The sequence below is a fragment of the Denticeps clupeoides genome, chromosome 20, assembly GCF_900700375.1.
Source record: "Denticeps clupeoides chromosome 20, fDenClu1.1, whole genome shotgun sequence".
Classification (NCBI taxonomy): domain Eukaryota; kingdom Metazoa; phylum Chordata; class Actinopteri; order Clupeiformes; family Denticipitidae; genus Denticeps; species Denticeps clupeoides.
This window is the reverse complement of record NC_041726.1, coordinates 18,130,548-18,142,965: the sequence shown is the minus strand read 5'-3', so window position 1 is coordinate 18,142,965 and position 12,418 is coordinate 18,130,548. Positions and strand designations below refer to the sequence as shown.

The 12,418-nt window shown below is 39.6% G+C and overlaps 1 protein-coding gene across 14 annotated transcripts in view; it reads right to left on the bottom strand.

Annotated features, from left to right (window-relative positions):
• Positions 1–12,418, bottom strand: part of adgrb2 (adhesion G protein-coupled receptor B2) — a 259,112-nt gene that overhangs the window by 26,657 nt on the left and 220,037 nt on the right. For 11 of the 14 annotated variants that reach the window (XR_003743370.1, XR_003743369.1, XR_003743371.1 and 8 more), the window contains 4 exons: positions 10,154–10,252; positions 4,420–4,591; positions 3,149–3,241; positions 2,302–2,502 (listed from right to left, as the gene is read on the bottom strand). Coding sequence is in view for 11 of the 14 variants with exons in the window: in XM_028964746.1 (XP_028820579.1) it covers positions 2,302–2,502; positions 3,149–3,241; positions 4,420–4,591; positions 10,154–10,252 (565 nt within the window). In the remaining 3 variants the exon portion in view is untranslated. The remainder of the gene's footprint in view (positions 1–2,301; positions 2,503–3,148; positions 3,242–4,419; positions 4,592–10,153; positions 10,253–12,418) is intronic. The other 3 variants (XM_028964756.1, XM_028964759.1, XM_028964750.1) reach the window with 3 other exon arrangements.

The following is a 12,418-nucleotide window of genomic DNA, read 5'->3' as shown; positions in this document are numbered from 1 at the left end:
TGGGGATATCACTGCAAAGAAGTAAAGTATAAAAGTAAAAGTTAAGGAAAAGTAGGATGAGAAACAAGGACAGAAAGAGAGTAAGAGAGACACACTGAGTAATCATAGTTAAAGCGCTTTTACTGCCTAACCAGACAGTAAAGACTGTACCCTGGAAAGGTAATATAAGCTCCTCTGAGTTTGTGAATAACATTCATTATGGATATGTAAGAGGTAAACAATTGTAGATTTTAAGATAATGAGGTCCAAAGTTTGGGTGCACCAGGGTGGTGGATGATAGTGCCAACAAATCTGTTTATGCAGAGCTTTAAATTAATTTGACCTGATCACTTGTGATGCCAGAAGCCACAATCATTGCAGAATCATTTTATTATTTTCCGTTTTTGTACTACTATTTTTAGATGTGTACAGCAGTCGTTTTGAGTGCAAAATTTAGGACTATCAGGCCAATGATCTGTTATGATCTGCGTATGCTTATTTGTTATGATCTGCTAGTGCTGCATTTGATTCGGTTGACCACTGCATTCTCCTGAACAGATTGGAAACTCTTGTAGGAATCATAAGCTGTGCACATTAATAGATTAACTCATATCTTACCGGTTGTTAATATCAATGGTGAATGACGTGTACATGCATTGGTCAAATATGGAGTACTCCAAGAATCCATAATAGGTCCTATATTGTTCTCTCTATATGCAGCATGTTACCACTTGAAAGTATAAAATCAACTTTCACTGTTATGCAGATGTCAGACAGCTGTACATCAGGCAGTTGCAAAGAGAAACCAAAATACCTAAAACAGAGAACTACCTAAAACAGAGACTGGACATTAAAGAGAGAACTTACATTTACATTTATGCCATTTATCAGACGCCCTTATCCAGAGCGACTTACAATCAGTAGTTTCAGGGGACAGTCTCCCTGGAGCAACTTAGGGTTAAGTGTCTTGCTCAGGGACACAATGGTAGTAAGTGGGATTTGAACCTGGGTCTTCTGGGTCACAGGCGAGTGTGTTACCCACTAGGCTACCACCACCCCTTCATCATGTTAAATTAGAAAAAGATTGAAGTAATGGCAGAAGGAATCTATCAGACTTCTCAGTAAATGTTGATTGTCCTCGTACCACCATATGTACGACCACCGAGGAAGTCATAACTGACAGTGATCAATCCTTTGACTCTACTTAACTTGGATGCCTGACAGCATCTATCAGTAAACTCCAAAAAGCTCAAAATGCCACTGCAGGAATCCTTAATGGAAAAAGAACATTTGAACACATTACTTCAATTCTGTCTAAGCAGGAAGGTTATTAAAGAGAAAACATGCCATGAACTCTCTCCTCAGTAAGGAGAGACAGGATGGCGTGCTCTGGCTGCAGAAGCTAGATAAAAAATGTGTGTGGTGTTAAGAGGGGATAAACTGAAACAGATAAATCACAACTGGAACACAGAGCAGCCAGAGGGTGCATTCTCAGGGCTGGGGTGAACCACTCTTGCTTTTTATGCTTATACTAATAAACCATAGATACATCTCTGAGTCCTTTATTAGTTTATGAATAAATTCCCCCAGCGTTAACTGCACTGGCCACCTGTAAAATTCTGCATTGACTATTAAATTGTACTATTAACATACAATCCTCAACAGTGACTGGACCCTGATTACCTGAGTGACTTGTTAACAGAGTACTGCCCTACACGTGACTTACACTCACAAGAATGTCCTAGATAGTCCACCGGGGTCATTGTTGCACTCGACATGTACAGAGGCATCTACCTTAGCCACTCAGAAAAAGCCACCCGAGTTTAATCTCTCCCTCTGAGTTACTCTAGACTCAGGGCATACCCTGTACCTTCAGATACTGATCGATCCTTTCTCAAATGCCCTGTTTTCCTGGACAAATCAATACCAGCCTTGCTCTGACACTCTACCCTGGAAGGGGGTCTGACTCACTCCTTGCCAAGGAGTCTCCCTTTTTTAGCTTAGCATGAGCATCTTAAATTTGCCATCATTACATTTTACTTTTATGTGCTAGGGGTTTTTCACTATTTTTCATTTCAAGAACTGATTAATATCACCTATTGAAGAGTGGAATATATAGATTGCAAGTTAAAAATGTAATTTACTTAACCTGACAACAGTTAGAATGTTAGGGACGATTCAATTCTGTAGCTGTATTGTACTGTTAACCTTACAAATGCTTATTTAGCTCTCGGCTCTGCTCACCATCTAGTCACAGCACACATCCAATACTACAGCAAACACAAATCTACCTAAGAAGCCATTTGCTCTATCCAGACATACAGTTATGTGGTTGAGCTTGTGGCTGACATGTTGACTTTGGTTGTAGTTGAGGCAGAGGTTGTGGTTGAAGTTTTGGTTGAGGCTGTGGCTACCGTACAGAAGCCCTGGGTGGCAACCTTGCTGGCAGGCCTGGTGGCACAGCACCGGGTGTCTGAGGGCATCATAGTCTGGCCCAAAGACATGAGGACTGTGGTGCCTTGGCTGGTGGTTGAAGAAGGTTTGAAAGATGAGAGAAAAGGAGGAGTAAGTGAGCAGTACTAGATGAGTGGAGGACTAGTGGGCTGTGAGATTTCCACAAAAAAAGGAGCAACGATTGATTGTTAAGATAGACTTGTGCCAGATAGTATATAGATTTCAAATGTTCCTCCATGAACCAATACATTCAGAGCATTTTATCAATAATCCTATTAATAACAATCCTCCTTAGAAAAAATCCTGACACCACTTTGGCTAAAGCCAAATGAATGTAATAAAGTGTTTTTTGTTTCAGAACATGCTCTCTTTAGATGAGTGTACTTCTTAGAGGAGACTTTACTCATGAATAATTGCAACACGCCTTGCCAAGATTCTATGGATGTTTACAGCTTTGTCTTGCCTCATACACTACATTGACAAAAGTACTGGGATGTATGCTTGGGCTATTTCAAAACTTACCTGAGTATATTTCTCAACAAGGGATGTGAGTGATTTATTAAAAATGGTTGGGTAATGGTTAATCTGTGTCTGTAAATGACTATGATTTTACAGGGATGATGTTTCCCAGAAGACGGGGCGAAGAGAATGTTTGTGATCGGTCATGACTGATCCTGCCTGTTGCCTGGATGAGATGGAGTGGGATGGTATTCACCATGATCTGCACCTGGCCATTCTTGCAGGAGTCTGGAGAGTTCTCACTGTTATCCTTACATCCACCCATCCAGCAGCGCACAGCATCCTGGACCTGTGGGAGGTGAAACTAAATTCAGCACACCTTGTTACTAATGGTCGGCATCTAACTTTTGCATCAAGTCAGACAGCCTTGTTGTTGTACTAAGATATCATTTATAAAAATTAACAGTACTAAAATATCCCTCACAGCAGGATGTGAATTAGATATTAGAGCTGACTGAAGAGCTGTTTGGTCTTAAAGCAAGTTTCAAGAATCTGCAGGGACATATTACAAATGTAAACATGTTAATTGTGGTAAAGGTTGACAGGGAAATAGGCTTTAATGTTGCATATTATGCAATGTTGCATACTATGCAATTAAACAAAATTATCCTGAATTTTCTGAAATGAGCCCACTAGTATGAGTTCTGTAGTTCCGTTACAGTCCATCCTTCTCTTCACATTCATCCCTCATCCCTTTCAGGCACAATGCCGGTGTTAACTATGCTAAACAAATGATCTTTCATTCTTTCAAACTCACTTACTGTCTTGCCTCTCTAGTGATCCGGCATTTTTCAATTACTATGCTGACCACAGCTATGCTCCCTCCCTCCCCTCCTCACTTCACACATCAAACTCGGTGTGTTCTTCTGGAATCCAGCCCGAATCTGCATGGCTCTGTCTCATTATTCTAAAGCTATTAGGGATTACACCAAATCCTTTCTGGGGATTTTCATATATTTACCAAAATAAGTCCAGGATTTATTCCATTCTAATCCCTGTGATATTGATTTAACATATATAACTTAGTAAGTCACCATGATCCTTTTTTATCCAATTTCTCAACAGAATTTGATTCCAGCCACTGTATTGTGATTAATGTGATAAACAGTGACACTTGATTGAGGGAAATGAGTGTGTTGCGTTGTGTCAGTGTGTTCAATTTTTTCAGGGAGGTCCCCTTTACTTTTTTCAAGGTATGCTAATCTATTTAAAATGCTGATACAAGGGTCTTTTGCAAGAATTCATGGTCTAAAATCACTCTAATCCAGTGCGTGCTTATGATTGTAGAAATGGAATGGGAAATGGATTTATGTCAAATTAACAGGAGAATTACCTGAACAATGCTATTGTAAAAGACTCAGTGGGTTTAGAGAATGTTGTGTAGCATTATAGCCTTGTCGTTATTATCATTTGTGAGGCAAACTGTGCTTTAAAAAATCACGCATGCATATGTACATGCAGACTCACCTCTCTGCGCATGGCACAGTGCACAGTGATGATAACAAAGCCCTGCACTGAGTCGAAGACGGCAAAGAGCACCTGGAACAGCGTGGAGCGGCGGTCTGTGATGGCCAGCACCGCACTCATCCATGTCAGGGCTAGTAGGGGGAGCACAACACACGAACTCCAAAGAGAAGCCCTGAGGGGAAACACAGCACCACATACTTCAGTCTCCAGCCAACAGGATGGTAACAACCAGGGCAAAAGAACTCACGGAATAAGAATTCTCAGTTTAAGTTTTGAACATCTGGTTCCTTCAGCAAGAAGACACTTCACTTTAACTTTTTAATACCGGAACTGACATGTCTCACAAAACCTGACATTAGTGAGATGGAACATATACAAATGAAATGATGTGTTCTAAACCCTTCATGCCATATTTCTGATTTTATATGCTTTTCACTATGGATAAGATAAAATAAGATGATTCTTTATTAGTCCCACAAGTAGAAAATGTACATTGTCATGGCAGGAAGTAGATAAGTAGACAATAACACAGACACTATGTCGACTGTATAATATACAAGTTCAATGTACAAATAAGCAAACAAATAGTTCTAGAATATAAAAAATAAAACAGTGAATGTGAGTTGTAAAAATAACAAATATGTCGGCACTAAGGAGAAGTGGAGATGGGGTACTGGATGTGTGTGTTTGTGTAGTCAGCTGTTGTAGAGCCTGACAACGGTTGGCAGGAAAGACTTTCTGAATCTCTCTGTCCCACATCGTGGGTGCCGCAGCCTGCCACTGAAGGAGCTGCTCAGTCCTGTCAGGGTGTCCTGCAAGCCCATTTGGGATGTACACAGGTATGTAAATTGGTGGCCCATATCAGCCTCATCTCAATATGAGCACAAATGATATGAATAGCAAAAGCCAGCCATGATTTACCCATGGTGCCTCTCTTTTCTCAAAACCAGGACTGAACCAAAATAAACAAAACTACTCCTCTTACCTAGTTTATAGTTTCACCTTTATTGTCAAATTATTTTGCTATGAATGAAAAACAAACTTGGATGGATTATTTATCTAACACAGGGTTCAGCAATCTCTAACACTCAAAGAGCCATTTGGACCCGGTTTCCACAAAAGAGAAAGCACTGGAAGCCCCAAATACTTTTTGACATGCAAAATGAAGACAAGTCTAAAAACCCAGCTGAACATGTTGGTGGAAAAGAGGAGATCTGGTCACACTAAGATATCGGTGCTATGCTATCTTTAAAACTCATTAAATATTGCAAGCAACAGTTCTGATTTTGAAACACAACTCTAATTGAACAAAAAAAGTTCCCCAGTGTGCCCCAGGTGATAAAACCCTGACTGGAAAAGGCTACACTGATTATGTCATTTTGTTTAAAAGGATAATATTAAACCTTTTCTATATAATTCCTTGAAATAATGAAATAAGTATGTTGTACAGTCATTCCACCCAGTAAAACAAACAGTTCAAAGAAATCACAAAAAAATGGTGTTCTTGTTGCTGTGCTGTTTCTGTATGGAGGTTACAAATGTCTGAAATGAGCTGGGATCAAATTTGGTCACACACCCACACAGACTTTTATCATGAGAGCAACATAACCCACCATATAGCCCAGTGTAATTAATGGCTGAAGTCTGATTGGATACACTCAAGCCCCTCCTAAGGGCACAGCCTGAACAAATAAGATTACCTGTCCAGTTCAAGAGAGGCCAGGCAACACACAGTGATTGGAGTTGGTAAGGAGTTAACAGACGGGGCTCTGCCTGGCAGGTGGTTGTGAAAAACGAGTGAAAAACTGGCCCAGTGGTGGTCAGTGTACAGAAAGTTTTACAGTTTTCTATTTATAGTCTGTATAGTATTTAAGTTTTAGTTTGTTTAACTAAGGGGGATCTGTGTGAAACAGTATTTCAATACACAGTATACTGTGTATACTGTTGTACTGATAATAAATCTCTCTTGAATCTTAAAGAGACAGTTTACAGTGCTCAACCAACAAACAACCAATTCACTATTGCATCAGACAAAAAGACAAGGATATTAGGTTATCAATAATCTAGTCATAAAAAAGAAACATCAAGAGATGAGAAAAGGATATTGGAGAAAAATAGATCATCCATCATTACAGACCTAAGTCATCAGAAATTCTTGTGCAGCATCTCTTGTGATTGTGTTTTGACCTTACCTTCCTCAAAGAAAAATGCATTGGATTAGAACTGGAAAAATCCCAATACACACTTAATAAATAAACTAAAATAGAGAAATGTGGCTGAAAAAAGCCTTCAATTATCTTTTTTTTACCCACCCCACATAATAACCCCATTCTCAGTTAAAGAATATAATGTAATAATATAATTCAGGTTTTTAATCTAATCAATTAGCAACCCTTTTCACATCTTAAGCACACACGGTCCCTCAACTATTAAGCATAGTAGTATCCTACACCTTCCACCTTAGTAGTATCCTACACCTAGCTAAAAAGAAAGTCGAAGATAATGTACTGTCAGATGTGCATCAGACAAAAAGTCAACTAGTGGATTAGGTTCTATATAGAGACAGTTAGAAATATTTCTCTCCAATATTTAGGCAAGGACATGAGCCGTATGGATAAGGAAAGCATCCTTAATCCCTTATTTAACGGGGGTCCACATTGGGATAAATTGGAATAAATAAATAAATAAATAAAGACTGGACAATTTACCCCTGGACTTATGCACAACTTTAAATTGTAGAAGACATTGGAGGCACAGAAGGATATTGAATTAACTAATTTGAGTATGAAATCCCATGTGTCCTCAGATAATCCTGGCCCCAAATCCATTTAATCTCATCCAGAAACTTTTGATGCCCACCAGTTTGTCAGAAATGAACTCCTTACGAGTAAAGTAAAGAAACGTAAGTATTCAGTGTACTGATGCTTCTGGAACAATTGTTATCTGAAATCGGAGAAAATGTCTGATATGCAGATATCTGAAAATGTCATTGTCAATTAACAGATCATTTAAATATATAATATATAAAATATATAATCTATGCAAGTCTTAAAGTATAGGATTTGAAAAGAAGTATGTGAGTTGTGAAAATTGTTCTATGGTAGCCAGTGAGTCTTCAGAGGGAAGAGTAGGGGTTGTGGTGGTGGAGAATGTCTGGCAGATGTCTCTGTGAAGAAGTGTGCAAAATCTTCAGGGGTTATGGAAGATGGAGCAGGGGGAGTTGGAGGATTCAACAGAGATGAAAATATGTTGTATAGTTTTTGAGGGTTGTGGGCAGAGGTTTCCAATTTTATTCAGTAGAAAGTAGATTTAGCAGAGGTGAGTTTAGTGGAGATGTTGTGTAGGGGTTTCTGATAATGCAGCAGGTCAGTGTCGAGTCTGAGGTCTCCAGCTGGAACCCCTGCAGTTTGCTTACAGGGCAAAAAGGGCAGTGGATAATGCAGAGACTATGGGGCTGCATTAGCCCCTGCAATACCTCGACTGTCCAGGGACTTATAACAGAACTCTGTTTGTGGACTTTTGTCTTGGATTTTAATACCATTGTCCCAAATCTCTCCTCCAAACTCTCCCAGCTCACTATGTCAGTGGATCACCAGCTTCCTGACAGACAGAAAGCAGCAGGTAAGGCAGGGGGATACCACTTCTGGAACACGGTCCCTCAGTGTCCTGTCCCCACTGATATTCTCCCTCGACACCATTCACTGCACCTCCAGGAATACAGATGGTAAACTCCTGAAGTTTGGCACGACTATCATTGCACTCCTTCAGGATGGTGAAGAATCTGCATACCGACAGAAAGTTGAGCAGCTGGTACTCTGGTGCTGTGAGCACAACCTGGATCTGAACAAGAATGTGGAGCTGACAGTGGAATTCAAAAGATGTCCTTCAACACTGCTCCCCCTCAGCATTTCAGACGGCCCAGTGTCTTCTATGGGTACCACCATTTCCCAGGACCTGAAGAGGGAGACCAACAGCTCTTCCAGCAGAGGATGTAGTTCCTGAGACAACAGAGGAAGTCCAATCTTCCACAGGAGCTGCTGACCCAGTTCTAGACTGCAGTCATTGAGTCTGTCCTGTGCTCCTCCATTACTTTCTGGTATGGAGCTGCCAATCAACAGCACAGGAACCAAGGGCAGAACACCTGATATTTCAGTCATTTGTAATCTTGTATATATATATCCTGTATATAATTTTTGTATATATAAACTTTTATTATATTGTATTTTTTTGTAGTTTCTATACTGCTGTGCTTGAGAAACACCATTAACTGGAATCAAATTCCGTGTTATGTGTTCACTCACATACTTAATAAATGTGATTCTGATTATGTTGGTTGGAAGAAGTCCAATGCAAATGTATTAAGATAATGTAGCACCAAACAATACTTGTTGTCCAGGTCTAGCCACACCACATGTAGTTCTTCTCCTTTCTCTTGATGGTCTGAATCTGGCATGTTCCATACAGTCTGAAAGCCTGGGACACCAACGTCTTATACATACAAAATGTAATAACTCTGAACTGGTGAAACATCCACTGCTCTCTGCTTCAGCACATAGCAAGATGCCATCAACTGACTGCTCCTTGCAGAGTTGCTATACTGGGTCATGATTTGTCTCACTATCTCTTTAGAGACCTCCAGTGATCCACTGGTTTTCTTCTCTAAGAGCCTCTGTGCTTGTCGGAACGCATTCTTAAAGAAGCTTGATCCCTCCTTTTTCTTCCTTTCGATGGATGCGCTCATCTCATCTATCCCTTAGGGCTTTTAGGCTCTTTTTCTCCATCTCATCTGCTTTCTTTCAGTGCTTGTGGTGCTGCATTCTGGTTGAAGCAGAGCATTCTGTTTCAATATAACTATACTATATAACTATATTAACTATAGATATAACTATATTAGACCTGAAGTCTGACCTTGTGATGGTTAGACTAATGATGTGAAGAATATTAATTTATAAAAGAATCAAGTGTAATTACTTTCAAATAGTAATATGACACTTATCATTTGAAACAAATTACATTTCCAGTGATTAATCTTCCCAACACTGGTTACCATTGCCTTGTTTGTCTCATTGTCTTAATCCCAATTTAGAATTTTCATGTGTATCCAATTCACAAGTATCTGAATACATAAACTCTTAAATTTAGTCGCTTGTCTCAGGTCCATATCCCCACATGTTCTTTTCTGTTCCCATTCAGTTTGGACAATACCTAAGATATTATCCATAGTGATGTTATCAACCCTCCATGCCTGTTTTCTGTTCCTGTTTTCTTAGCTTTATAATAAACTTTTACCATGTTATAAAGTTGTAGCTTGTCCCTTCACTTAAACAAAAGCCATGTAAGTTTCTTTCAATAACATAAGATAACCTAAGATGATCCTTTATTAGTCCCACAGGTTGAAAATGTACAATCTAAGTTATGGTAAGATTCTAAAGCAAACCATCTATTTTTTCTAGATCTTTCAACACCAACATGGCATTTGGCAACACCAACAACATTTTTATTAACAATATAGAAATAATTGTCAAACTGTCATCATAATCTGGTTTTTAAGAAATGACGAGGTGAGCACAACCACATTTAGAAATTAGTGTGTGTGCAGATGATTAGAAGTTGCAGTTAAAAAAAGTTAATGGTTTATACAGCCAGGGGTGGTGGCTAAATGACCATTAAAGAAAGAAATCAAAAAAATAAAAAGAGAAAGAAGAAGATGGTAGAAAAATGGAATGGGACTAACATGGCGCTGCTGGCGGTGGAGCTGGACAGGGCGGTGCTGGAGATCACCCCACACTTGGAGCATTTGAGGAGCAGCCGGCTACGGACCTCCAGCGGTGGACTTCAGGATGGCACGCATACATTCACAAACCAACACATACAAAGAGGGCAGAAGGAGTCACACATACATGCAAGAGAAAGGGAGGATCAAAGAGAGATGCAGTTCACAAAGGGCAACAGAAATGCACAAACACATGAGGGAGGGATTAAGAGACACACAGTGAAAGAGAAGAAAAGAAAAAATAATCAAATTAAAATTGAATTCAACAATTGTTGACAGCAGCAGCATAATGAAACACAGCTTAACTCTGTGAAACATACATAACATACAGAAACCAATCTGTGAGTCTGTGGATGTGTGTGTATGAGAGGGAGAGGGAGAGAGACACTTGAAAGTGAAGTGACTGTCATTGTGATGCACAGCAAGCACAGCACACTGCACACAACAAAATGTGTCCTCTGCATTTAACCATCACCCTTAGGGAGCAGTGGGCAGCCCGGGGACAGTACCTTGATCAGTGGCACCTTGGCAGTTAAACATAATAAAACATATGGGAGCTGCAAAGAACAACAGCATAATAAAATAAATGTGCCATATTGAAATCATACTAAAGTGAACTTCTGATGTACTGTAGATGTAACACATCCAGATAATGCAGTTGAACCACCCCTGCACATATACATTCAGTTGGACTGCAGGTGCTCTGCATTTACTCCAAAATAGCAAGAACTGACAGCACCTGCCTCTGGATTGACAAGGGATAAAATGTATTTCATTCACATAAAAAATTTACGCAAGCATGAACTGTACAGTGTTGTAAAACTGTCTGTTTGCTATTCAAATCTTTCCAACTACTGCATGAGTACTTGATGAGGGAAACTTTTTTCTTACTGCTCACTTTACTAAAAAGAGCCGACTTTCAGTTCCCAAATGGCTCCTCAGCTTCCTTCTTGCTCAAATTAGCACAATAATAAGGTAAATACTACAAGAGAAAATTTCAGGAGTAATTTCGATGGGCCTGTCCAGATGTTGGTGTTCTTAATAAAGTTCCGATCGCAAGAACGGGGTTGCTAAAGATTCTGTAGGCAGTTGCTGGTGTTTGGGGAATATTAGTCCCGTAATGTAAGGATACTAATGCTAATGTAACAACGGTCGGGGGCGTGACCAAGGTGCACAGGTAACATTTGGTGACATTTGGGACATGTTAACATATTAGCATGCTAATGCCAGCTTCTAGCATGCTAAGACGGCAGGTCAAAAACAAACGTTGCTAATTTTAAAATTAGCGGGGGGGTTTTAAAATTAGCATTCACAGCATTCTTATGGGGTATTTGATCCTGTTTGAGTGTTAATGGCTCAGCTAAGCCCACTTGGACCCCTTAGAAACATAATAGGACATTTCACACATTTCACACAGTACTAATTAAATTCACGTAAAATTAATTTCTAATATATGATATTGAATATGTGTTATTTATTTTCCCATTCTAACGTGCAACATATTGTTTTTTAAAATATATTTTAAAGTACTAAAACAAATTGTTTTGTACCTAGTTTGACAAAAAAAATTAATTAAATGTACACAATTTATAAAATGTGAACTACAGACAGTGAAACAAGACAGAGAAGGTTAAATAATAAAATAAAAAATTCTCCCTCCATCCGCTTTCTCTCGCTTTCTCAGCGCATTTGTTGTAGCCCCGCCCTCCTTCTCCTGCTCATCACTCACATTTCATGTAGTTAACCTATCATGTGCACGCAATCATGTATTTTCTATTGCCTAGTTTTTTACATACATAGTGAAACAGCTCATGATCAGGCTCAGGCTGAAGCACTGATGTGGGTTGAAGAATGGGGGACAGGTGTGAAGTGGCAGGCTTTAGTAGGATGGGCTAAGACAGATGAACTTCATAATGGAAACTGTATTTAAGTATGTGTAATGTCACATCCCTGTTGGGAAAAGAGCTGCAGATGGTGGACAGGTAACAGCTAGATATACCCAGACTCACCTCCAGCGAGAGTGGAGGTTCCTGAGGGGGGTGGAGTCTCTCACCAATTTGCAGTTGTTGCAGGTGTGAGGTCTCACTCTAATGTAAGTCGCTCTGGATATGGGCATCCAGAGAAACCTGAAAGGAGAAGACTGCGAGGAACAGTCTTCCGGATCTGAATCTGATTGCTGAAACATCATGTTCAAACAGTTGATGACCAAAGCAAATTGTCAGGATC